The sequence below is a fragment of the Microplitis mediator genome, chromosome 5 (genome assembly GCF_029852145.1).
Source record: "Microplitis mediator isolate UGA2020A chromosome 5, iyMicMedi2.1, whole genome shotgun sequence".
Classification (NCBI taxonomy): domain Eukaryota; kingdom Metazoa; phylum Arthropoda; class Insecta; order Hymenoptera; family Braconidae; genus Microplitis; species Microplitis mediator.
This window is the reverse complement of record NC_079973.1, coordinates 12994105-13021735: the sequence shown is the minus strand read 5'-3', so window position 1 is coordinate 13021735 and position 27631 is coordinate 12994105. Positions and strand designations below refer to the sequence as shown.

The window sequence follows — 27631 nt, the reverse complement described above, 5'->3', positions numbered from 1 at the left end:
AATAGTTGTGCTAAAGTTCACGCCTGTAAGTCAAATAATGCGAAAACGGAAGTAGTCTTTCATTCCGGTAGAACCCCCATCGGACTCAGTTTCCGGAAAAAATACTGATGGTGGGTAATTCGTAAGATTCTTGGGAATATTTGTACTAAAGTTCAAGTCTGTAAGCCGGATAATGCAAAAACTGGAGTATTATTATAATTCAACCCACTAAAATCCCCCATAGGAAAGCCGAAAGGAATTGATTTTGTCCATCTTTTTTACCATTGAATATCTAGATGACGATTTCAACGTCCGATACTTCCACTTACAATTCAAACTTCGACTTGAAAGTACGTTCAAGTTCACTTTGGGTTAATTTTAATCCAGGTAAGTTCTGATTAAGTCAGTATTTTTGTTTAAGTCGATTCAAGTCATAATCAAGCCCAATAAGTTATTTAAGTTAGATGTAAGTTCATTAAGTTTATGTAAGTTCAATGTAAGTTCTGCAAGTTAACGTAAGTTCAATATTTCGACTCGGGTTATTTGATTTACGCCTTAGTAATTTACAATCTATCAACATATGTGTATTGTTTGCTTTTTCCAGCATTTTTATAGATTTTTCCTTCGTGAAACAAAAACGAGAAATTGAGGAACAGGCGAAATTAATGAAGGAAAAGGCCCGGGAGGCTGCTTCTAAGAATCCATGGCCACAATTTAATGGCCCGAAATAATTTATTTATTTAATTATTTAAATAAATATTATTCATTATTTTCATTATTATTATAACTTAATCATATACGGATTGTTTTTAATTTATTATTGTATTTATTCAGATTATATTTATTTATTTATTCATCATTTTATTCCCATTTTAGTTTTTAAATTATGCAGTATTTCACGAGTATTATTTAAAATCGCTTTATTAAATATAATAAAGATTCAGCGAAACATATTCATGACTTAAAATTTAAATCAACAAAACTAAAAAATAAAATAAAACATAATTTCACATATTATTGCATGCACTCATTTATCTAAGTAAAATATTTATTTATTTTTAAACTAACACTATATCATTTAATTACTTATTTTTTTAATAAAAATGTGTACTGCTTTATTGCTCGATTGATTTGTTATTCAATTAATAAAAATTATTTATTTATTAAAATATTAGTTATACGTTTGCACGAGAATGTGCTCGAAAGCTTTGTAGATTTTATGTGCAACTTTAAAAATAATAAATAAGAGATATATATTTAGCAGTATATATCTGATGTAATTAACATTTTAGTATCGTTTAATAACGCGAGTTAAGATTTCGTGTAAATTGAATATAGTGCAATGAAGCCAGTCAAGTATGATCCAAGCAAAAGCGAGGCATATAAAGCTCTTCAAGAAGAAGAAATGGGATATGATGTACAAGAGGTCAGTCAGCCACCTCGTTCTGGCGTTTTTGCACCTCAGAGAGCTCATCATCACAGAGTAAGATGTTTTTTTTTAAACCCTAGTGGATCCGAATTATGGTAAATTACCGCGTTTTATCGGAAAATACCGTAATTTACTGCAAATTTGCCGCATCTTACGGTAACTTGCGAGAAATTTGCAGTAGAATACGATAACTTGCGGTAAATTACGGTAGAATCCGGCAAATTTCCGTGATATGCGACAAATTTGAACACAAATACGCTCACTTATGGCTTTCAAAAGAACTACCGTAAAATATCGTATTTTATGGTAGCCAACAATTTTGGTAGGATCTGGAAAATTACGGTGATTTTCAGTAAAATACGGTAATTTACGACACCCAGAATAATTACCGCAAAATAAGGTATTTACCGTAAAGTACGTCATTTTACGGTAGAATTGCGTCAATACTGCGGTATTTGACGGTACGAATGCGGCATTTTACCGCAAATTTGCGGTAACGTTGAGGAATTTTGTCGTAAAATGCCGTATCTTACGGCAATTTACAGTTATTCTTTTGAATACCGTAAATTACAGCAATAGTTTTACCGTATTATATCATAAATTGCCGCATTTTATCGAAAATTGCCGTAGTCTGCAGTAAGTTGTCTCAAATTACCGCAACATGCGGCAAATTTGCAGTAAATTACGGCATTTGACAGTAAAACACGGTATTTCACCATAAAGTACGGCATTTTACGGTAAAATATCGCAATGTAACCGCAAATTTGCGGCAAAATTCTGTACTTCTACCGTGAACTAACGCTGTATTGCCGCCGTTCGACCGTAAATTTGCCGTAAAATGCGGAACTTTTACCACAAATTACCACAATCTTCCGCAAATCACCTCATTTGTACCGTAAAATGCTGACTTCATGGTAAAATACCGTATTATACGGTTATCTACGATAATTCTCCTGAATAAATTACGGTAATTACAGTAATTTACCGTAATTTGGATCTGCTAAGGAATATAGTTAATACTATTATGAAGAAATATTTAAGTTTTTGTATTCTATTTATTAAACAGCAAACACATGCTCCGCCAAAAAGTCCTGCTTTGTCACACGTAAGGGATATTTATTTTTTATTTTATACAAAATTGATGTAGTAAAAACTAATAAGAGTAATTAAAAAGTTTAAATTTTTATAAATTTTCAATGTCGTTTTAATAATAATTAATATTCAAATAAGTTGGCTAAAAAAAAAATAGTTTCTCAACAGTAATCTATAATTATAATTAAAACTGCATTATGTCAGTTCATTCCACGAATTATTCGTTTTAAAACAAATAAAAAAATTTTATTTGTTAGCAGATTTGAAGAAATTTTATATTAGTAAATAATAAGATAACATGAAATGTTCCTCTGAGCATGATTGTTTAATTAATTATGATATATTTGTTTGATTAAGGGTGGAATGTATCGGCCCTTTCCTCTTCCTTTTGTAAAGGACCGCGTCAACGGCTACTAAATTTAATCATCAATTGTACGTTCATTATTATCATAAAAAATAATTGAGAGAGAAAAAAAAATCATAACTAATATATGAAATTAATAACTTTAATAATTCATCCTTTGTTTTATGAGTGTTTTAATGAAGTAAAGTTGATTTTTTTGCATGAAATTAATTAAAATGTTTATTGAAAATTTTGTTTCTTTTTTTTTTTTTTTTTATTTACAGGCAAGTGGTTACGACGATGATGGCGAAAAAATTCATCAAAGCAACAGTTTTAAGAGAATTATGTACAGCGTGCTTGGAACAACGGATTATTAAATTATTATTCATCCATTGATGCAAAACCTGTCATCTTAAAATATATATAATATGTTATTTAACTTAATATCATTTTGTTTAACGCATAAAAATAATTACGTTAATTGTAACAAATAATAAGAATTTTAAAAAAACATTAATTTGATTATATTATAGAATCAATACTAAATGCATTACATGTTTATCAAATAAAAAATATTTTTGATGAAAAATCTAGATATTTTTTTCTTTCAATAATTTAGTTTAATTAATTTGCTTTCTATCCAATAACTTTATGTTTATTTCATCACTTTATACATAGTATATAGTTTGTCTATATAATCTAATACTTAAAGAAATGATTTTACATGAAAATAGTACCTGTGAATAGGAGCTGACGATAAAGTATTTACACAATGTTACTCTTGGAGTATTGTTCGTAGAATGACGTAGAGAATCGTATGAAGCAACTCACACCTCCCCCATTGTTTCTTTGTTCTTCGTTGCCAAGACGATAAACTAATTACAAATGCAGTAACAACCAACCCCTTGATTTAATATTCATCGACGGCTTGACAGCTTCTTACAATGAAACATGTAATTAAGTAAGCTATATTTGCTATTATCGGAAATGCAGAATAAATAATTACACTTCTATCAATAGAACAAAAGACGAATACAATGAGAATCATTTTCGTGGAAGTTATTATCACCCTCGTACATTGTATTGTTTTTCACCCCCTTTGCGCCAACATAGTAATAGGAATAAACTTCACCGCAGTTAAATAAAATGGAAAATATATCTACTGATACTTATCGCAGACTGTTAGATATCTATATTACAACATTGAGGTGATTAAATACATTTATATAGTAACAATAATAATAAATCAACGCGAATATTTATAAATGAAAATACAAAAAAAAGTTTTTTTTTTTTTTATTTCTAACTCCCCGCTAAGAAAATTGAAAATTTTCGAAAATTCGGGAAGTTATTGGTTTCGGTCCGATTTTCGAAAATCGAATTTCTATCAGATCTTGACGCTTTGAGATCCTAGAAAGCTATTCTGACTAATTTCAAGATGATGTTCGAGTGTATGTATGTGTGTACGTACGTATACGGAAAATAATATGTAGTATCATTTACTCAAAGATTGCAGTAAATGTTTTTGTAGTTAAAAATATCATATAAATGATAACACTTACTCAATATGCGTCAAATTTTAGTAAGTTAATAAGTTAAATTTACTCCTACACAAGTAGAAATTTTGTGTATTTGTGTTAAAAAATTATTTGGTTCAATTTTTTGTGTTGATTTTCAACACAGAAATCTGTTAATTCAACACAAACCGTTTGTGTTATTTCACTTTAACAGATTGTTTATGTTGAATGATTAGAAAATCTGGAATGTAACACATTTCTTGTGTTATTCGAAAATTAACACAAAATTTGTGTTATTTGACTGAACGTTTCCGCGCGATTCTTTATTACTATAACCAAGCAAAGCATTGTAGCATCATTATCTGCAGGGGAATTTTGATAATAATTTATTTACAATTAAATATATACATTTCACAATTAAATTTAGATAACTTTCATATCTTTTTGACCCGGTTTAATTGTTCGCTAAATTGACATAAGTTTTACTAAGGGTACATCAGTATATTTGAGTTGGTTAGGTTATGTGCTTATGTTTATTAGTTGATTTTAACACGAAAAATGTGTTAAATTTACACATATGTTCTGTTAGATGTACACAAATTTTTTGTCAAAAAAACAGATTTTATGTGTACAATTTTATTTAACATAAAATTTGTGTTAAAGATCAACACAAACGCGATGTGTTGAATTAATACAAAAATTTGTGTAAACCGTATGCAACACACGATTTGTGTTTAATTTAACTGTGTATCTTGTGATTAATTCTACTGCACACTGCAGTAACAAAAACTACAGGCGGGAGTTGAGAGTACTACAGATGGAGCGGTTCCCGCTATTTCGCCATTTCGGGGTTAATCTGTTGTGTATACTTATTTATTACAGCGTCTCATAAATAACCATCTGACAATTTATTGAAAATTGAATAATTGATTTAAAAAAAAATAAAGATTTCGATAGCTTTTTTGTCTTTAAAAGTTGAAAAAAAAATTGGCTTTCATGGTTTTGGATAAGATTTCTATTTTATCTTTTTTGATGTTTTCCATATATTTTTTTTTGAAAAGTACATAAAAAACCGAACAATAAAAAAAAAAATTGATCAATTTGATCGAAAAAAATTTAACATGACCCAGCATGGGTGGACCCCACTTGTAAATAATTAGGGGAGCGTGGGGTCGCCCCGGTCACCTAAGGAATAAACCTTCAAAATTTTTCGAATTATCCTTATTAGATCATAAAACGGACATTGTTATTCTATGGAATCTAAAGATTCAAAGACACATAATTAAGAATGAAAGTATAAAAGTAAATAGAAATATTTGATGAATTAAAAAAATTGTAAGATTGACCGGGGCGAAATTGCTGAAATTTCATCAAATTAAAATTTTATTTGGTCAACTGAAACTTAAGCAGTAAAGAAAAAAATGTAATATTAATAATTAACAACATTCAACTTTTTTTTTCCGTTTTCCGTACTCGGTTACAAGACATCTATAATTTATTCATTTGTTCATTAATATTGTAACAAAAATGTTACGATGTTGTAGAAGAAAATGCCCCTGATGAACAACAAAATTTTTAGCTTAAACTTTAAAATAGCTTACCTAAATTAATTATTTACTTATTAAATAAGATATTGGTTAATGTTTTTATTAAACAAACACACGAATTGTCAGTCGAAAAAACAAGTGAAACGAATTGACCGGTGTGGCCCCATAACTTTGATCGGTACGACCCCAACTAATTTTTGAGAAAATAAACTGAATTTAAAAAAAAAGGATTGAAAATTATACTTCTATAAGAATTAAAACTGGATTAAGAAATGTCTGCAGATTATATACAAATCAATCATAAACTCCTTTCTTCTTGTAAAATATATAAAAAACCTTATGAGAATGTCCTGGATTTTTAGATCAAAAGTCGATCAATTTTTTATTTATTTATTATTATTAATAAACAATTAATTTTTTAAGTTAGGGCTTATTCAAAAATTTAAATTCAAAATCTATTATATGAGAGGCTTTTCAAAATTTGGGTGACCGGGGCGACCCGCTGACCGGGACGACCCCACGCTCCCCTATTGCTTATAAAATCATTAATTGATTTTAAGTTTCACTATCATAAAATAAGAGATAGTTTTATCATAAAGATTCGAGTTTGAAAAAATTTTTCTTAATACTAATGAATCATTAATTATTCTCTTTGAAAAAATTCATAACATGGTGGCCATATTTTTGGAAAACCTGGAAATGTCACGGAATTATAAATGTTTTAGGAAAATCAGCGAAAAGTCGGAGAATTTCGCCACAAAATTAAAAAACTCTTTACACTATTTTCTTTTGACTGAAAAAATCCGATACATTTTTTTTTCTGTCAAAACTGTTCAAAAAGTGGCGCGGCGCGAATGCGGTTATAATACCATCTTTAAAAAAAATTATTAGTGATTGATTTCAACAGCGAAAAAATTAGGAGTGTGCGACTAATCGAAACTCCGAATTATTCGAGGCGAATCGAATCGAACAATTCGATTCGAGATTCGCTTCGAAGATTCTAATAGTTCGAAGTTTTTTAAATCTTATGTTCATTTTTGATCATATGGACTGTTTTCGGGTGCAAATATAAATAATATAATAGTTTGTCAATTTAATAAAGTCATAATAGTATATTGTACAACTACACTGATAGAAGGATTTCTTAGTATTTAAGAAACCATTTCTTAAACATCATTCTTTTGTATTTAATAAATATTTCTTGCTATGTAAGAAATGATTTTTTAATAGTTAAGAAATCATGCCTTAAGAAATGATCTCTTAATAGTTAAGAAATCATTTCTTAAATAGTAAAAAATATTTGTTAAATACAAAAGAATGATGTTTAAGAAATGATTTCTTAAATACTAATAAATCTTTTTTAAATGCTAAGAAATCCTTATATCAGTGTAGTGTGGTGTTGTCGATTACCCACACGAGCAAATTATTTTGTTCATGCGCTCATTTGCTCGTGAGGGTAATCAACAATACCGCACGAATTGAACATACTTTTTTTTATTATTAATGCGATATGAGTACTATTTTAGTGCTCGCTGTTTTGTTCCCCAAGTAGCTTTTTGCCAATTCAACTGTTGCCGCGACATTTTTGTGCGATATACGATTATTTGCCTGCGACAAGTAAACATCTCGCACGCAAATTTACTTTTAGTCGCATGCAGATTATCGTATAGCGCACACAAATGTCGCGGCAACAGTGTAATGTACATGTCAGCCCATTTTGCCCCCAGGGGCCCATATATGGGCATATGTAGTCATTAGGGTGGCGCAAAAAAACCGACTATTTTTTTGTTTTTTCGATCTCGCATAAAAATTTGTCGGTTTACGATGTTTTAAGCAGCCTCTCGAAAAAGCAGCTCGATCAAAATTTTTCAAGAGGTCGTTCACGAATTTTGAAAATATAAAAAATGATCGAAATTCGGATTTTTATTTCTAAATTTTTTCGTTCTCGTGGCAGCAATAGTTTATATTTGTAAAATCATGACTGTGCTGAAAATTTGAGCCCAAAATTTAAATATTTAAACGGCGCTCAAGAATTTTGAATATTAACTGATAATATGTAACTAATATTTTGAATTCGTTTTTGCATATTTTTATGACTCAATTATTGTCATTTCAGTAAAATATAATTTTTGCATAACCAAAAATATACAGGACAGTCTCAAACAATAAAATTTGGGAAGTTTTGAATAAGCGAAAAAACCTACAAATTGAATTAAAAAATAAAAAAGTATGTAAATAACTTATTATTTCTATTTCTCGGGTTATATTTTCATTCATTGCCATGCAAATTGATGGTGAAAAAATCGAGAAGTTTTATTATTAATATTTAAGGGTCGCTCGAAAACGTCCATAAGACAACCCCTGGAAACATTCAAAATTCTTGAGCGAGGTTCCCGGGTCCAAAATAAAACTTGATTCAGGCTCGCTTCACATTATTTTCTTTTGAAGTTATCGATTTACCGACGATTTTTCGATAAGATCTCGACTTTATCGACTTAAATTAAATTTTTTTCAACTTTTTAATCTTTATTCATCTTAGTTTCGACTTATTTCAACTTATTCGTATGTTTTGATCTTAGTTTGAACTTATTCGTCATTACTTCGAGCACGATAGTCAATCACCTTACTTTTGACTTGCTGAATCAAGTCGAAAAAAAATTATTAATTAGTCTTACTTTCGCCTTCATTTATAAAAATTATGTCACCTTAGTTTTGACTTTTTTGCCTTATGATTTAAGTCAAATAAGTCTAAACCAAGTCAATTTCGACTTAATCTTAAATTTTTCGTCTTAAAATTTAAGTCGAATAAGTCTAAACCACACGGAGAAAAAAATATTGTTCTAAGAAGTATACTGTATAGTTACAGTAACAATACGAAAAAGTTATCTACTAGATCGTTACTGCAACGATCTGCTGTATCGTTCTGACAACAACAGTAGATAGCTCTGCGACCTATACCGTATCGTTCTGACAGCTAAACCGTATCGTTCTGAGCCCTATCTGACGTCACGTGCGTTGCAAATGATATGAGACGTTTAAAAATCGTTATCATTAATAAATGAATGATAAGTAAATAATTTTGATTAAATAAAATAAGTTAGTTATTAAGCGTCTGCTAGCAACAATTATACCCGATACACAAAATAGACACGAAAATGGATGCTAAAAAAGGTTAGGTGGTACCGTGTGAGGTGGCGACTACGGAAAGTCGTTTAGGGCTCACAGCTATCTAATAGATAGTTACAGGAACGATACGGTATTGTTACCATAATTATACATATTGTTGTGGTAACGATCTACGAGTTGCTATACTTTAGATCGATCGAGGAACAATATTTTCATCTCCGTGCAAGTCAATTCTGACTTGAATTTAATTATTTTGTCTTAAATCGTGACTAAGTAAGTCAGTTAAGTCTAAACCAAGGCGAAAACCCAATGTATTTCATATCTCTGTAGAAAAAAGTTAAGTTTGTCTTGTAAAAAACGGCTCTAAATTTCGACTTGGTAAACCAAGTCTAAATCAAGTTTTATTTTTGACCCGGGTTTAATTATTTAAATTTTCAGCGTAGTCATGATTTCACAAATATAAACTATTGCTGCCACGAAAAAGGAAAAAATTTGAAATAAAAAAGTCGAATCTCAACCATTTTTGATATTTTCAAAATTCGTGAGCGACCTCTTGAAAATTTTTTATCGGGCTGATTTTTGGAGAGGCTTCTTAAAACATCGTAAACCAACAAATTTTCATGTAAGATCGAAAAAAAAAAACAGTTGGTTTTTTTGCGCCACCCTAATGGTCATATATGCACCACACCGTGGACTTCAAATTTTTCACACTATTTAGATGTCATTAACAATTTCAAAGTTTTAGATAATACGTTACAATATTAAAATGATAATTATGATTATAAAATCAAACTTGTATATATGTATACATATTTATTCAGGCCGTTTTATAATGGAAATCTTTTAGATAAGCGTTTAAGATCGTCGGCGCAGTCCACCCGTAGACGTAAAAAGTTATCTACATACTTGTGAAATTCACAACAAAAAAGAAATGATTGACTCGTAAATTTTTGAGCTTAAGGTACTGAAATAAATTGAACTCATGAACCATCGACACTAAATTTGCGAATTTAGTTAATATCAGTTAGAAAATGTATATAAACTTGAGGCTAAAATATTTCTACAAGTTGAATCTTCGTGTTTTAAGATAAAATATATGTATATATAGAGGAGGGGGGGGGGGCAAAGCGGGGTATTTAAGAAAATACTAAGGTTTCGAGGACTCAAATATGTTAAATATTTTTTTTTTTTTTAAATGATTTTCAAAGTAAATAGAAAAAATTTTCAGTTGCCCTTAAAAAAAAATTTCATTTTTGCGGGCAACGATATATATTTTAATTTAACTCAACTCTATTGTAGATACGAAAATTTTCCCCGGACCATTATTAAGTCGCTCATAAGGACTCAGGTAAAAATTTAACAGTGTAATTAGTTCGAGAAACCTTAATGCTTCAAAGATGGATTGTCGTAATGACACTCATATACAGTACTACAATAGGGAAGTACATAAGTATATAATGACCTGCATATGTACAAAACTCTTAAATGTTTAGTTTTAGTATAAATATTTCTATGTCGTAGAATCGTCATTAGCTCATTATTTATTTAGATTTTAAGATTAGAAAGATAAAGTTATTAAGAGAAAGACTGGAAAACTACAATAGTTGAGATAATGAACTCATTGAGAATCCCGTATTGTCAAATGGACAAATTTAATTTTAGTAGAAAGAAATTAATTTTCAGAACAACTTAAGAACTATTATTGTCCTATATGGGTTTACTTTTGAATAATTCTATCTTTGTTGTAATAATAACGACGGATTTTGAAGAGTGGGGCAAAAAAAATCATTGTCGGGGGCGTTTTTGCTAATGTCGGAAGTACCATAGACATCATCATTTAAACTCAGTTTTGATCTTGAGACTGCAAGTCGTACAGTTACTCTCGTCTTAAGACTACATCAGTAGTACAAACGTTTACTAATAATATAGCGTTGAATTAGTACAAAGTGAACAGTTACTCTAACAGTCAAGTGCTCAAGTTCCGTTTTTAAAAGTTCATTTGTTGAAAACAAACAATTACCAACAATATCAAATTCATTACAATGGGATTATCAAAGTTTACCTACGAATACGTTTCTAAATCGATCGAACGAGGTGTGATCAAAGATATCAATGCAGTGATTCCAGTTTTGGGTGGTTTAACGTTGCTTCACATAGCAACTTTTAATAATGATCAAAAATTAGTGGACTATCTGCTCCGCAAAGGTGCTGATATAAATTCAAAAAGTGAATGCTGGGGTACAGTTTTTAATATTGCTCTTATAGTCAATGACCTGACAACAATTCAAAGTCTAATAAGCTTTGGAGCAGACGTGAGTAATATTAATCATCGAATTGAGTTCTCTGAGTTAAGCCGTTTCAAGAAGGCAGTTGACCAATATTGTAAAGAAATTCCTAAGTTTTCATTACCATCCTATTTCTGTATCCATACGATATTTCTTTCTGGTCATACAGCTGTTGCCACTCTACCATTAAATATCGCTATTCATAGAAGAAATGTAAAAATGGTAGAGCTACTTTTAAAAAATAATGCTGATCCGAATCCTGATGCTGATACTTATGGATCACCACTAATCTTTGCTGCTATTAGAGGAGATTTACAAATTATAAAACTTCTTCTGGCCTACGGTTCAAATGTTAATATTGTAATGAAACATGTTGGAGGAATTCCTCACGGTTTAGGAGAAAGTCCTCTACATGTTGTTGCCCACAATCAAAACTCGGAAGCATTAAAATTGTTCTTAGATCATGATATGATTGATATAAATATAGTGACAGATTTTAAAGATTCAGCACTTCATTGCGCAATGATGAATACGACTGAAAATAATATCATAAGGCAACTTCTTAATGCTGGTATTGATGTTAATTTAAAAAACAGTGATGGTAAAACAGCATTTAATACTTCAACACAGAATAATTCAAAAAAAGTTGATGATACAATTACGGAACATATTGCGAAATGTAGTGTGGCGAATTTTTATGTCAATGAAGAAAATTTAGCAGTCATAAATAGTGAAAAATTTGGCGAATTACGCAACCAGTGCATAAGCGAAATTGAAAAAATGAAGATAACATTTGTTGGTAAAAGTAATGTAATGTATCATTATGTTTTAAATTATAAATGTGTACACAAATTAGCTTTAAGTTTAAAATATATTAGTGATAGTACTATTTTAGATTCTGTCATTCAGTCTATTTTTCCACTATATGCTGGAATAATAAATTACCGATTAAAAAAAGCATTAAGAAGAAAGAAATTGTTATTCAATGCTATTGATTTAATTGATGATATTTTCCAACTGCAACTCCCAAGTACTTTTACGAGGGATATTTTTAAATTTCTATCCAATGAAGATTTAAACAAATTACAATGAAATATTTATACGAATAATTTTACTTAGTATTACTTAGTTTGTAACAAATCAGTAGTGATTATCAAGTAAAGGGCATAGCCGGATTAATATAGGAATTCTGCCCCATGGCTTTTTTGACTCAAACTTAGGGGGTCGATTTGGTGTCGAATGAAAATAATTCACCTCAATTTTTAGCTCTTTAACTCAAACGGTATTCGAGAATTTCAAAAAAACCTGTTTTTTCGAAATTATTTTTATTTTTATAGTAAAATTCGGAATTAATCAATGATGATTTTTTTCCTAATTCTTACGAGTCTAAAACATGAAAAAATCATATGATCGTGATTCTCAAACGGAAAGCCGATTTTTAACGGAGAAAAGAAAATTATAATCTTTTTTTTTTTAGCCTTTTTGAAATATGTCACTCACCAAATTTCGTCAGAAAAAGTCTTTCATACTCCTCTATACTCAGGAATTTTTTTGAATTTTTTGAATTGGTGGAACAATTCAAAAAAAATTAAAAACTCATTTTTTTCTTAAAATCTTGCGTTTTAACAAACTTATATTTTTTTTTAGTACAAATAAATACGTAGGAAATTTTTTTTTACCAAAAATATATCTTTGCAAAAGATAAACATAAAAAATCAGTAGCCTACAGTCATTATAAGGGTTATTAATGATTCAAAAGACACTTAAAGGTAATACTTATTAGGGTGTCCCAAAAAAAAACAAATATATTTTTTTTCAACGTCTTATGAGCTCAAAAGTTACTTTATATTATAAAAAAAATCCTCACCGAATTTCAGCCAGATATCTTTACAATTGAGCTATCAAAAAGGGAGTTCCCTTTTCCCATTTAAAATACAAGCGAAAATTTTTCATTTTAGTTTTTTGTTATTAAGACTATGAAAAAAATTTTTTTTTTCCAATTCCACCTGGTATAATTTCATAGGGAATTAAATTCTCTACAAAAAGTGCTTATACATTATGTACGTTGAACAAACTGGGAAAAAGTTACGGGGCTTCAAAGATCAACTAAAAATTCAGTTTCATCAGTGTTAAATTATTTTTTATTATTTTTCATTTTTGTTCTATCAAAATTTTTTTTTTCACATTTTGAGAAGCACGTTCTTGTAGAAAATTTAATTTTCTACAAAAAATATTTAACATCTTATATACGTCGAGTGGATAAGAAAAAAGTTACAGGTCTTTAAATGTCAACGAAAAATGAAGTTCACGTTTTCGTTTACAGTTAAGTTCAAAAATTTAATATTTTTTAAACTTAATTTTTCGTTGACATTTCAAGCCCTGTAACTTTTTACTCATTCATTAGACGTATATATGATATCAGATACTTTTTGTAGGAGATTAAATTTTCTACAAGAATGTGCTCGTCAAAATTTGAAATAAAAAATTTTTTGATGGAATAAAAATGAAACATAATTTTTAAAAAATTAACATTGAGGAAACTACATTTTTGTGGATCTTTGAAACCCAGTGACTTTGTCCCAGTTCGTTTGACGTATATAATGCTTGAATACTTTTTTGTAGAGGATTTAATTTCCTACAAAATTAAACTAGGCGGAATTAAAAAAAAAATTTTTTTTTCATAGTCTTAATAACCAAAAACTAAAATGAAAAATTTTCGCTTGTATTTTAAATGGGAAAAGGGAACTCCCTTTTGATAGCTCAATTGTAAAGATTGTAACCGTGCAAAAAGCGTAAGACGTGAGAGTGTGGCTCTCTCGCTTCAATTATTCTCTCTCGCTTCAATTATTCTCTCTCCCTCTCTCTCTTCTTGCTCTGAGAGTCAAGTGCAGCAGTCTAGTCTCTGCGTTAGAATTTGGGGGATGATTTCGCGCAGCATGGGACCGCAAATTAGTCCCTGCGCATAATTAGGTGGGGTCAACGCAGGTTGTGGCCCAGAGAACTGACCCAAGACGATTGATCAAAAGACGACACTCAAGTTCGAGAGTTGTAACTGACCGGTCTTATCCACTTTACTCTCTCTAAAATCGTCTACTATATATATTTCTTTTCCGAGCGATTATTGTATATAAGATATAGTGAGTTTAAGTTAACTTGAGTTCGGTCGGCGAAAACGCACCGACGCATAATTATTTCTGCTCAAGTAATTAATTATTAGAACTTGTCTTTGATATATTAAACTAAATTTATTCAATCTATTAGAAGTGATACGAAACTTTCCGCTTGAGTCTTTCATAATTTATTTGAATTAAAAGTTAATTTGTTAATTGAGATACGTGGTGTTGCTTTGATACACCAAATTGAATATTACACCTGAAGTTCGTTTATCTGGTCAAATGAATAAAACCAAAGTGTATAAAGTGAGTGGTGTGGTTTTCTTCATGTGCGACAACCTGCCAACGCGGATCCCAGGAGCCAGAGGAAACCTATTGGACACCAACATCACCAGGACCAAGCTGAGAAGAATCGTCGACCAGCATCATCAATAAATCGACCCGAATTCCGATAAGTTCTCAACGAATTACAAGTATATCAATATATAGATTTTCATTCTTTCTCTCTCTCTTCAACGCGGTTAATATTTGTTAATTTATTCCCGCTCACCATAAATTAATTCACGCCTCGAGTCGATCAAATTACATTCGAACGCTTTGTAAATATATATAAAATTATCAAAATTTTAAGTCAAAGGGGGAACTGTATATAAATTGGGATTATTGGTTAAATAAAGTATAAGTTTGATTGTTATTTTTTGATTGAATTTAATTATCACCAGCGTCACATAGCATAAAGATTTTCTTTCAGCCGCGTGTCCGGTCAGGACGAGTACCTGCTTCCTGAGAGCATTTCCTGTCTTTTGGAACCAGAATTTTAGAATAAAATAAGTATAATTAATGATAGTAAATTTAAGTAAATCAGTAATTTCGGGAAATTTAATTAACTGTGGTTCTTGGCTATCTGGACACGCAGTAGCCAGGGCCCACCGTTATAAGATATCTGGCTGAAATTCGGTGAGGATTTTTTTTATAATATAAAGTAACTTTTGAGCTCATAAGACGTTGAAAAAAAATATATTTGTTTTTTTTTGGGACACCCTAATAAGTATTACCTTTAAGTGTCTTTTGAATCATTAATAACCCTTATAATGACTGTAGGCTACTGATTTTTTATGTTTATCTTTTGCAAAGATATATTTTTGGTAAAAAAAAATTTCCTACGTATTTATTTGTACTAAAAAAAAATATAAGTTTGTTAAAACGCAAGATTTTAAGAAAAAAATGAGTTTTTAATTTTTTTTGAATTGTTCCACCAATTCAAAAAATTCAAAAAAATTCCTGAGTATAGAGGAGTATGAAAGACTTTTTCTGACGAAATTTGGTGAGTGACATATTTCAAAAAGGCTAAAAAAAAAAAGATTATAATTTTCTTTTCTCCGTTAAAAATCGGCTTTCCGTTTGAGAATCACGATCATATGATTTTTTCATGTTTTAGACTCGTAAGAATTAGGAAAAAAATCATCATTGATTAATTCCGAATTTTACTATAAAAATAAAAATAATTTCGAAAAAACAGGTTTTTTTGAAATTCTCGAATACCGTTTGAGTTAAAGAGCTAAAAATTGAGGTGAATTATTTTCATTCGACACCAAATCGACCCCCTAAGTTTGAGTCAAAAAAGCCATGGGGCAGAATTCCTATATTAATCCGGCTATGCCCTTTAATGAATTAATTTTTATTACATGTTTTTTATTATTATTATATTGATATTGTATTAGTTATAAGACATTTTGTTGAGCTTTGTAAATATATAAACTCATATTTACATTACGTATAATTCTATAAACCCTGTTATTGGCGTAAACTGTTGGGTTTGTTTTTTTTTCAATAAAATGAAATAAAATAATTATTACATGAAACAAAATACTTTATTTTTAAAAATTTCCCGCATGAAAACAAAGTATATTTTTATTTTATATAAGAAAATATATAATTATATAAAACGGCAAAAATTTATGTATGTTTGAATATAATGTTCATATAAGTTTTTCCCTACACGAGTTAACTCTGTTACGTCGAGATCGAGCGGGAAAATATTCAATATAAAATTTATTTTATACGGAATAAAAATTTTTATTCCTCGTGCGAAGCAACTTCGTTCGGTAGTCTTTTTTTTCTGTTGCTTCTTATCTTCGACAGCTGTACAGAAGGCTAACAAAGGAATTTCTAATCAGACCACCCAAATGCAGTTGTATGAGCCGATCACTACTACATTTAAATCATAACAGAGGTACAACTTAAACGGTGACTAAGAGTCTAGCACAAAGAGTCTTCAACCGCGACTCTTTACCTCCCGCAGAGTACCACCAACTTTAACTAGCCTCTGTTCGATGCGGCATCCGGTCTTTTGTTAAATTAAAAGTCGATCCATATCCTAATATCTTTTTTATACACGACGGTCCATTTATTCCTCTTTAATAAAAGAATATAAAATCGCAGTAACGTCTTCGATATAAGTTTTTGGGCAGCTGTGTCAATATCAAGACGAGTTCTTAGCTAGAATATATAAAAACGCATCCGGTAAACCACTAGACAACAGAATTTGAATTTATTAAATTGCCCATCAGCCAATGAAAATTCAATGATCGAAACCTTTGTTAAGTCGGTAGCCAGCCAACCGTGACGTGATATTGATAAGACCCAACCCTTCACGTTTCGTCTTAATTACCTTACCTGACCACCAAATCTACAGTTGCCGGGCAAACGTTCCCCTACTCTTATACCTAGCTCCAAGTCCCAGGATAGAATACTTCCCCTGAAAATGACACCACTTAGCCACTTCCCATCTTCGATCCTACACTCATCTTATCACTATATTGACAACCATAATGATCCGCCCTTCTCTAACGATCACAGTTTGGGGAATAGCCACTCACTATCTTCTGATTGGTTACTCTAACGTTTAAGGGACCTATATGATTATCTCCTTATCATAGAGCCATAATGTCCATCCAACCACTGATAAGCTGGATGCCCATTGGTCCCCCGAAAAATTAGAATACTTACGCTCGTAAGTAATTTTTATTACCTAGTGGGAGTTCACCCCCTTTCTTCATGAACACCCCAGGGAGAACAAAGACTCCGAGCATATATAAGGAGCACGTCTTTTTCTATTGTTCGCTCTCTCGCCTTTAATTTCAAGTATATTATTTTTCCTGTTATATCAATCATATCGACTAAATACTCTGAAGCGATCAGATCTATTTTACTTCAAGACTCCAGTCTTATTTTTGATTCATCTCCATAGAGACACGGTTCAAATTCCCATTACAATTTGTTACTATTTTTCAATTATTAAATCCGAAGTATAATTATTGCCTATTTTTGGGAAAACGGGCCTAACATAATATCTTCCAAGACATTATTTCATTCGTGCAATTATTACTCCGGGTCGGAACGCGCGATTACGCGAATAGTGCGGATTTAGTCAGAAATTATCTAGCCTTCTGTGCGGACGCGAATTTGAGCTTTTAAAATCAGCGAAGTGATTTGTGAACAATTCGGTGCCATTTAAGAAGAGTCAACATCGACGTAATCACCTCCATTCAACGCTACTCGAAGGGTCCAATTCGCCACAGGTTGTCGCAGTCATTGTCCAGCCAACACCAGGCCACAGCAGCCAGCACCTGTTGTATTGTAACAACAAACATCTTCAAAACTAAATAAACTACCTGTATCTGTAAGTCCTGACATTTTCATTTTAACATTAAGGAAAATATACATATTCCTGACCTATATCCATGCTCGGCACCAAATAACGAGGTCCCCGTTACCCGAGTAAAGGACTTAAGTGTCTTGACTCAAAACTAAGGGACTGTTCTATGTTATGTCTGTCTGGACGTAACATAAATAAAAATTTTGGTGTCAGAAGTGGGATCGCATTAAAAATGCCCGCGGTGTCCGAGCATGCAAAAGATTATCCTTCGGAAACCGTTCAAGATAATTCGAGTTAAATAACTGTAACTAAACAAGTAAGATGAGTACGAGACAGAGCGCAAGCAATCGGGAAAGACCGTACATACGAACAAAGGGCGGAGGATGCAGCGCGTAAAATAGATCAGAATTAACGAAGAAAGAAGAAGGAAGATAGAGGAAGGAATGGAGCGCGTTTGGAGGCCGACGGATAGTGAAAGATTGAATTAACATAATCGTGAAGTTACACCGGTAGACGATATTAGTATTTAATATGAATCGAGCATACGTGATTTTACCGAACCCAATTGAAAATGCGGTCGAGGCGGTTCCTCATTTCACTGGTCAGAATATACCACTGGCCCATTTCATTGAAGGATGTAAAGAAGCCCAGGCGATGGTGCCTCAAGAACTTGAGCAAAATTTGGTATTAGTGTTGCGCAGCAAATTACGGGGTGAAGCGCGAGAAGTTATCCGAGGAGAAGTTTTCGAGACAGTAGATGCTCTTTTATTTTATCTTAAAGAGTTGTATGAGCCTCCTAAGTCATTGTACCAATTGATCGGCGAGATGGGAGGAATTTTCCAACGCGACGATGAATCTGCATTATCTTATACTAACCGGGTTCGCACATTGGGGAATCAAATATTAGACGTAGCAAGATCGCAGGGACCAAATAATGCACCTTTGACCGAAGTCGAAATTTTAAGATACGAAAATCAATTCCGGGACTATCTGATACGAGGACTTAAGCCGGAAATAGAATACAAAATCTCAAGGAACCGAATCCTCCGTGAAACCATAATTGAAGCCGTGAAAATCGAGAAAGATCTGCGTTTTATGGATTTATTGAGGGAGAATACCCCGTCGGGGGGCGATAATAATTATTTAAATCGAAATTTTGACTATGATTTACTGACTAGCTGGGATGGAAAACGAGAGCGAGGTATGCAGGGGCAACTCATTGTTTGTCAAATTTGTAATAAAATTGGGCACAGTGCTTTAACATGTTATCAACGGAATTTAAGCTGCGACAAAAATTCACGAGATCGATGCCCGAATAATTCAACAATTGATAATAATAATAATCAGTATAAAAAGAATAATGTAAACTCGAACCCATATCGTGAAAATAAAATGAGTTATAATCAATACAATGGTGACATTGATAATCGATCTAATCGTGACATCATGCGATACGATAATTATTACGGGAATAAATATAGAAATAATGATAAATGTAACATTTATTACGATAATTACGATAGCAATACTAATAATTATGATAATGATAACTCACGAAGTAATGTTAAACTTTCGATCTTTCCTCGTGAACTCGAAAATAGAAGTATCGGAGAAAAAATCTGTTATCATTGTAAATTACCGGGGCATCATACAGTAGAATGCACAAAAAGAAGGGATACAAATAGAGGGTCATTCACAAAAAGACCGCCGGACCCATCTACCGACGGAGGGGCACGCGCCAACAATGAAGAAAATTCGTGGAAACTACCGAGGGCCCTAGCGTCAAGGCGCGCCGCAGAAAGCCGTCAGATCCGAGCGTCCAATTATGCAAATAATCGCGGAGAGAATGATAATTTTGAGAATTTTACTTGCGGTGCTAATAGCGACAGAAAGAATAATAATAATAATAATAATCTTGCGAATCTTAAACGTGGTGTGAAGACCGTCGGAGAAAATAATAATTTTAAAAATTTTACTAGCGGTGAGAATACCGTTGAAAAAATTAATCTTGTACGAAATAATAATTACGGTAAAAGAACCGTCGGGAGAACGGAGAATTTTAAGAATGATAATTTGGGAAATTTTAATTGTGACGGGGATAGCGTCGGAGAAAATGATAACTTTAAAAATTTTACCAGCGGTGAGAATACCGTTGAAAAAATTAATCTTGTGCGAGATAATAATTGCGGTGAAAGAGCCGTCGGAAGAACGGAGAATTTTGAAAATGATAATTTGGGAAATTTTAATCGCGACGGGGATAGCGTCGGAGGAAATAATAACTTTAAAAATTTTACTAGCGGTGAGAATGCCGTTGGAAAAGTTAATCTTGTGCGAAATAATAATTACGGTGAGAGAGCCGTCGGAAGAACGGAGAATTTTGAGAATGATAATTTGGGAAATTTTAATTGTGACGGGGATAGCGTCGGAGAAAATGATAACTTTAAAAATTTTACTAGCGGTGAGAATACCGTTGAAAAAATTAATCTTGTGAAAAATAATAATTACGGTGAAAGAGCCGTCGGGAGAATGGAGAATTTTGAGAATGATAACTTGGGAAATTTTAATTGCGACGGGGATAGCGTCGGAGAAAATGATAACTTTAAAAATTTTACTAGCGGTGAGAATACCGTTGAAAAAATTAATCTTGTGCAAAATAATAATTACGGTGAAAGAGCCGTCGGGAGAACGGAGAATTTTGAGAATGATAATTCGGGAAATTTTAATTGCGACGGGGATAGCGTCGGAGAAAATGATAACTTTAAAAATTTTACTAGCGGTGAGAATACCGTTCAAAAAATTAATCTTGTGCGAAATGATAATTACGGTGAAAGAGCCGTCGGGAGAACGGAGAATTTTGAGAATGATAATTTGGGAAATTTTAATTGCGACGGGGATAGCGTCGGAGAAAATGATAACTTTAAAAATTTTACTAGCGGTGAGAATACCGTTGAAGAAATTAATCTTGTGCGAAATAATAATTACGGTGGAGGAGCCGTTGGGAGAGCGGAGAATCTTGGGAATGATAATTTTGAAAATTTTATCTACGGCGAGAATAGCGTCGGAGAAAATGATAATTTTAAGAATTTTACTAGCGGTGAGAATACTGTTGAAAAAATGAATAAGAACCTTACGGATAATAATAATTACGATGAAAGAGCCGTCGGGAGAGCGGAGAATCTTGGGAATAATAATTTTGGAAATTTTGATAGCGATCACAATACTGTCAGGAACATGAATGTTTGTATGATTCGTAATTGCGACAGAAAAAGTTTTGTGAACTTAGTTAGTAAAGGTAATGCTCGCGATTTCGAAAAAGCTAAAATTTTTAGTAATGGCAAGAATATCGACGACGAATCTCAAAAGAGAGGAAATGTTCCCTATAGTTCCAGGGATGACGGAAATTCAGAAAACGAAGAAATAGTTTGTATTAAGAATGAAGAAAATTCCGATGATTGCTGGCGTATTTTCGATAATGAAGGTGATTGCGTTAATATTAAGATGGATGATTTGGATATTCGCCACGGAGATCGGGGTAAAAAGAGGTGTAAGATGAAAAGCAATAAGGAAGGTACAGTTGATGACAGCGATAGTAATACAGGTATCACTAGTGTTAAAATTACTAACGATGACGATAGAATAAATAGTGATAATCAGCGCGACAAAAGTAATACTGACGTCGGGATTAACACAAGTGAATATTATACAATGAGCGTGCAATTCGGGAATAGTAATAGTAACAATATCGAATGTGCAAATCCGACATCTGGAGAAAAACTGCATATCAAAATAACGATACAAGTACTACAACAAAGTCACATAAACATAAAAGAAAAGAAAGTGTTAAAAATAGTTTTGTCAGGTTTTCAGTGCACGAGAGTGTTTAGTTACCTGGACAATGTAGGGATACATATAAGTTCATTGAAAAAAATTGTTTTACAACTTGGACGTATAATAAGGCCAATAAAAAAGGAAAATTATAAAATTCAGTCGGCTAAATATGAATTTTTGTATAGGATACGCTGCAACATGAAGACTGCAACTTGGATGGCCGTCCTCTTCGTCAACTTTGTGGTAACAAAGATTAACGGTAGTGCGGTAAAAATGGAACAATTTAACCTGAAGGCAGGGCTGTACTACGAGTCCTTGGGGGAAGTACGTTTCGCTCAAGAGGAATGGAAGCTGGTAACTAGAATTGACTTCAATACCATTCGGCTTCGACGACCAACCATTCAGGGGATGGAAATTGAAGAAGTTTATGAAGAATGCCTTGGAGTAATAGATGCAACCACTTGTCAAATTTACATACAACTAGATGTCTATCGAAGAAGGAGTCAAGAAATAGAAGATTACCTTCGAGTACTTCATCAGATGCTTAGCCCAGAATCGGTGGTTACTGACAAATTTGTACTGGACAGCTCCGACAACAAAGAACTCTTAGACCATTACATTAAGGAATTTGAGTTTCTAGAAATGGGACCATGGATATCTACCCATCAATTAATGAACAGCACTCAGATAATTCGTTCTGATCTAGATGCAGTACAAAATCGGCTAAATAATCAAATCACTTCTCAATTAAAATACCGGGATCCAATACGAAACTTCACGGGATCTATATTTAAAGGTAACACGACCTATTTCACATATCTCAAGCACTTGAATGCTTGGAGTAACATTACACAATCTTGTTTTGAAAATTATATATCTTACTTAAGAACTGTTACGAGTACAATAAGTTCAGCACTTTTAGGGCAACTATCACCAAGCCTTCTAGGATTTAAAACCTTAAGAATAGCAACCTTGAATTATGCTGCAAACAATCAGAAATATTTAATACCTTTAAAATTCAGCGATATATACTCTGGGGAGATACACGGAATTTCGCGACTGACCCACGATTATTTTAATCATCAACTCCTCCTCACTTTATACATTCCATTAGTCCAACAGGATGTCTACAGTCTTTATAAAATGAATCCATACCCGGTCGAACAACCCATCGGGGATGCCTTCCTGGGCTCTGCGTACATTCAACCCAAGGAAGACTACTTATTGATTTCAAAGGACAAGAAATTATATTCCTTATGGAGCCGAGAAATGTTAGCCCGATGCAAGGTTATGAAGAGTCTTCTTATTTGCACTCCAACCCCCGTCATCTATGATAGAAGTCTTCAGTCATCGTGTGAAACTGACCTGCTCATTTATTCGGACTCAAGTTCTTTCAAGAACTGCGACACAAAGTAAGTAAAACTCATAGTGCTTTTTGGAAGCCATTCGAAAAAACAGGAGGATGGTTGTATTCCCTACCCCACCCAGAGCAACTCCAAGTCCTGTGGGAGACAAGGATCACAGAAAGTATGAAGATATCTAGCGCAGGGATACTCACTCTTAAACCGGGATGTACAGCTAGAATTAACGACATCAACCTAATAGGTCATCATGACGCAAGGAAATTCAATGAGCTCAATCATCAGCCAAACGTAACTTTGAATATATCCAAACTGTTACCGGAAATCATTAACTATAAGCCTCTATATTACATTACAAATAAAACCTATTCCTTTAAGCCATCGGTCTTCACTAGTAACTATGGGCATTTAAGTTACGATTTTACCTTGTCCTTAATTGAAGAGGAACTCCAGAAAGTTAAACTTGTCAACATTGAAGATATGGAAATTTGCAATCTTATTGTTTATGGAATAATATTAACGACATCAATTATACTAGGTTGTCTATGTGCCATCGCTTATAGGTCAGGTTGCTGGTGTGACCAAGAAAGGTATTCCGTAACAAATCCTCGAGCAAGCTATCGGAAATGTAAGCCAGAGCAAGGACCGAGCAACCAAGTGCAACTCGTTGAAGGTATGAATATAAGGTTCTAAGGGTATAACTGAAGTAAGGTAAAATATGGAGTCACCAACAAATTATAATTGTATAAGAGATGGTAAAACCCCTGTACAAAATAAAAACTACGGTATAACAAGGAAGATTTCGAGACCAAACGAATCGACAGAGACATCAAATTTCCATATAATTATTTACTTAGATAATCAAAGTTGTATGTTACAGTTCACCAACTTGTCTGGTAATGGTTTTGTCATCAACTGTAATATTCTTAAGCAATGCAGTACTACGATAAGAGCTGAAGGGTTCTGGACCATCACGAATCTGAATACGTTACTTTACTTGTTCCTGGCTATCCAACATTTGAAAAAAGAATCTAACTTCTTTTTTTTTCTTTCCTCATCTATGCTTTATAAATTATCTCTTTGAAAAAAAATATACATTATTAATGGGCATATTTATAGCATGAAACTATTGACATAATGGGTTGTGGATGTATGCATGTAAATTTTAAAAAAAGGATATATATAAAAATAGTAATAATATTTTGGGATGCATAGCTGATGCTTTATAAGGACTTATGTGAAGCTATTTTCAGTTTTTTTTTCTTTCTTTCCTTTTTTCTTTCTCTTCTCCCTCTTTTTCTTGTCCAGAAGAATGAGTTTTCTTAGTATATATGGTTATGGGTATCGTACAATTTCAAGTAATTAACATACATTTTTACCATTATTGAAAATTTTCAGGCATGCAGAAATACCTATTAACACTCCTAGAAATATATAGAGGTTCTCGAAACATATAAAAAAAAAAGGGGGAAAAAATTTTTATGTTTGGGTAATTGTTAGCTGCATTAAACGAAATTTTCTCTTCCTGTAACTACTTTTACAAAAACGGGGTATTTCTAATTGTAATATGGCTCTTGACATAGAAATCAGCTGAATAAAAAAAAAAAAAAAAAAAAAACAAAAACAGAAACAACCACAAAGAAAATTTATATAATACTAATCAATTTTATTTTCTCTTGCGTGTTAAATTGTATACGGTAATTTTATAATCATGTGCAAATTCTTATGAACAAAATAAAATCTACCAAAGATTTGAACTATAATAAAAAAAAAAATTTAGAAAAAAAAGCATACATATTTTTATATATGCGAGAAAATTTTAATGACCTAAAACAAATCTACAAAAAAAACAAACTCTGTTATAATACTAATGAATTTCATTTTGTGTGTTGACCATAATAAGTAATTTTATATATGTGCAATTTCTTAATATAAAATAAATAACCCGAAGAATCGCACGATTATCAATAATCTCATAAAAAAATATATCTATATTAAATCAACAATCAAGATCAAAATAAAATAAACTAAAGAGTTGCATTATAATCAAAACAGTTACAAAATAAATTTATTACACAATTTTACCTGGTGTGTTAGAACCTATAGGGCAGTTTAACATATGCGTGAAAATTTTTATAATCAAATATAAAGTTGAACCAATATGGTGACAACAAAAATAATATTAGCTAGTTTTGGTTTGTGTGTAAAAATAAGAAAATATAGCTTCCATGTATGGGCGCAAACCTCATTAGCCATAGTTATAATTTATCCAAGTTTTCGTAAGGGGAAGCCAATTTTGGTTCTTTGTGAGTTTTATAATTTTATTTTTAGAGTGTAGTTATACACGTGTACAATTTGTTATTCTACGTGTTTCCCTTTGTGACGACACGATTGAAATTATATAAAAAAAAAAAAAAAAAAAAAAATTTCTTTCCATATATGGTGTGCTTAAATAGATAATATTGAATAGGATTAAGAGTTATCGCACGACAAACTTTAAGAAGAAACCAGGTAAATGTTATAATTCAGTTATATACAGTTGTTATAATAACTATATCTAGTTATTATAACTTTGCGATTAAAGATTATATGATAATAACGGGCAACTGTGGACATCGTTCTTGAATATTAGTGAACAGTACTGTTTCCTTCTTAAGGTTGAGGTACAAAAAAAATGAGAGAAAGGGGTTACGCTTAACATTCTGTAAGAAAAGTATCGATAATAAAATCGTAATTACGTATGAAAAAATTTTTTGAAAAAGTAGATTATAAAATAGAAAATTCAAAGGTCAGTAGCCCGTGCGTCTTTTCCCTGGCACCTATTCAAATTTACATAAAACTGAAGAATTTGTGCTCGGTGAAAGAAAAGAAAAAAAAAGGGAAGACCAAATAATGGTGATCCTCACTTGTCATGCACGTAATAGTTCGAAGGGAAAATATGTAATTACTTACTTCTATAATTTATCATTATGTAAAATTAATTGAACCTTACTCTAAAACTAAAATAATAAACTATGATATGAGGAATACTCTGGCTACTATCACCAACGACGCTGCCGACCGGGCCACTATGGGACAGGGAAATGAAACAACCAAGAACTGCAAACCTGATTTCTTCGAATCAAATAGGAAATCAGACTCCTCGTGGCGATATCCTCCACTCACTGCGTAGTTCCTTCGTACTCGAATTGACTATGTAATGCGTATTTTGAACAGCCATGGCAGTCACAGCAGCTCTACGAGGTCAAGTTCCGTGGCGTTTCAACTGAAAATTTCACGTCATCTTCTGTGAGCGCCAGCCCACTACTGTTCCAGTTTAAACTCATTCTAGACAACATTCTTGCGATGATTTGTTTCACACTCACCTACATCGTAGAGAATGACGTCAGTATCACACCAAGAAAACACTGTACTTCCGCAGGGTCTTCATAGACCCCTCTTTGAACTCGCCAGGGACGAGTTGTCATCTTGTTCAGATGACCTTTATTCGGAAGCATCCAGAACTGGTCAGATCGCCAAGAAGATAGGGAAATTGGTGATCAACTTCTCCAGGGGTTGAAGTGCCCTCTTGTTGGTGACAGTGATCCCCAGGTACTTTTAACTTGTCTTAAAGCGGCCAAAAGTCCTGCTACGTCACACTACACTACCTCGTGGGAACCCACAATATCAAGATATCAGTTGAGAACCACGCGACCAACAGATCTTTAAGACGGAGGAAAGGGAAGATTGTCTAATATAAATTTTTGGCGTTCACCGTTTCATTGGACAGCATTATGGTCATGAAAATTCGCAAATATTCTCCAGAAAAATGTTCAACTACCCACCGCAGAATCTACGACATCGACTTCATCAGAGAGAGTAGCCAGGTAAACTTCCCTATCTAATATCACGCAAGTAAGATATAAAAGACGAATTATGTAAATGTATATATATCCTTCCTCACGGTCACGCTTTGTGATAACTGACATTGTTGTTTTTCTGCTCACTTCTTATGCACTTTGTCTCTTAACGAATTCTATAAATTGAGAGGAACGATATACATACATACATGAAGACATTGGTCTCGAATTTGATAACTGTCGCAACTTCTTGCGGTGCTTAAATGTTATTATTTCTATTTTTTTTCAAAATCCATATATACCAGTCGAATAATTATTTTGGAACATGTAATGACAACTGTGAGGGTAACTTGCATTCTCCTACGACAGTAAACAAAAAAAAATATAAAAAAAAAAAAAAAAAAAAAAAATATATATATTTTTTTGATAATCTTAGTAAGCACCTAATAATAAAATATAAGAATAAGGGATCTTAAAAGTAACTGGCATTGATTATAACCATTAACATTTATAC

At 32.2% G+C, this 27631-nt stretch overlaps 2 protein-coding genes across 15 annotated transcripts in view; both read left to right on the top strand.

Annotated features, from left to right (window-relative positions):
• LOC130668636 (PDZ and LIM domain protein 3) overlaps positions 1 to 27631 on the top strand; it is a 129026-nt gene that overhangs the window by 13511 nt on the left and 87884 nt on the right. For 8 of the 14 annotated variants that reach the window (XM_057471014.1, XM_057471021.1, XM_057471019.1 and 5 more), the window contains 3 exons: positions 1318 to 1462; positions 2475 to 2513; positions 3128 to 3436. The exons of 3 other annotated variants lie outside the window; for them this stretch is intronic. In XM_057471014.1, coding sequence (XP_057326997.1) covers positions 1318 to 1462; positions 2475 to 2513; positions 3128 to 3220 — 277 coding nt within the window. In that variant the 3' untranslated portion in view covers positions 3221 to 3436. Of the gene's footprint in view, positions 1 to 583; positions 933 to 1317; positions 1463 to 2474; positions 2514 to 2857; positions 2933 to 3127; positions 3437 to 27631 lie in introns of those variants that run through there. 3 more of the 14 variants (XM_057471020.1, XM_057471017.1, XM_057471010.1) reach the window with 2 other exon arrangements.
• The window catches only part of LOC130668640 (uncharacterized), a 35644-nt gene continuing 11888 nt past the window's right edge, over positions 3876 to 27631 (top strand). Inside the window, exon 1 of the mRNA XM_057471026.1 lies at positions 3876 to 4051. Coding sequence (XP_057327009.1) covers positions 3990 to 4051 — 62 coding nt within the window. The 5' untranslated portion in view covers positions 3876 to 3989. The remainder of the gene's footprint in view (positions 4052 to 27631) is intronic.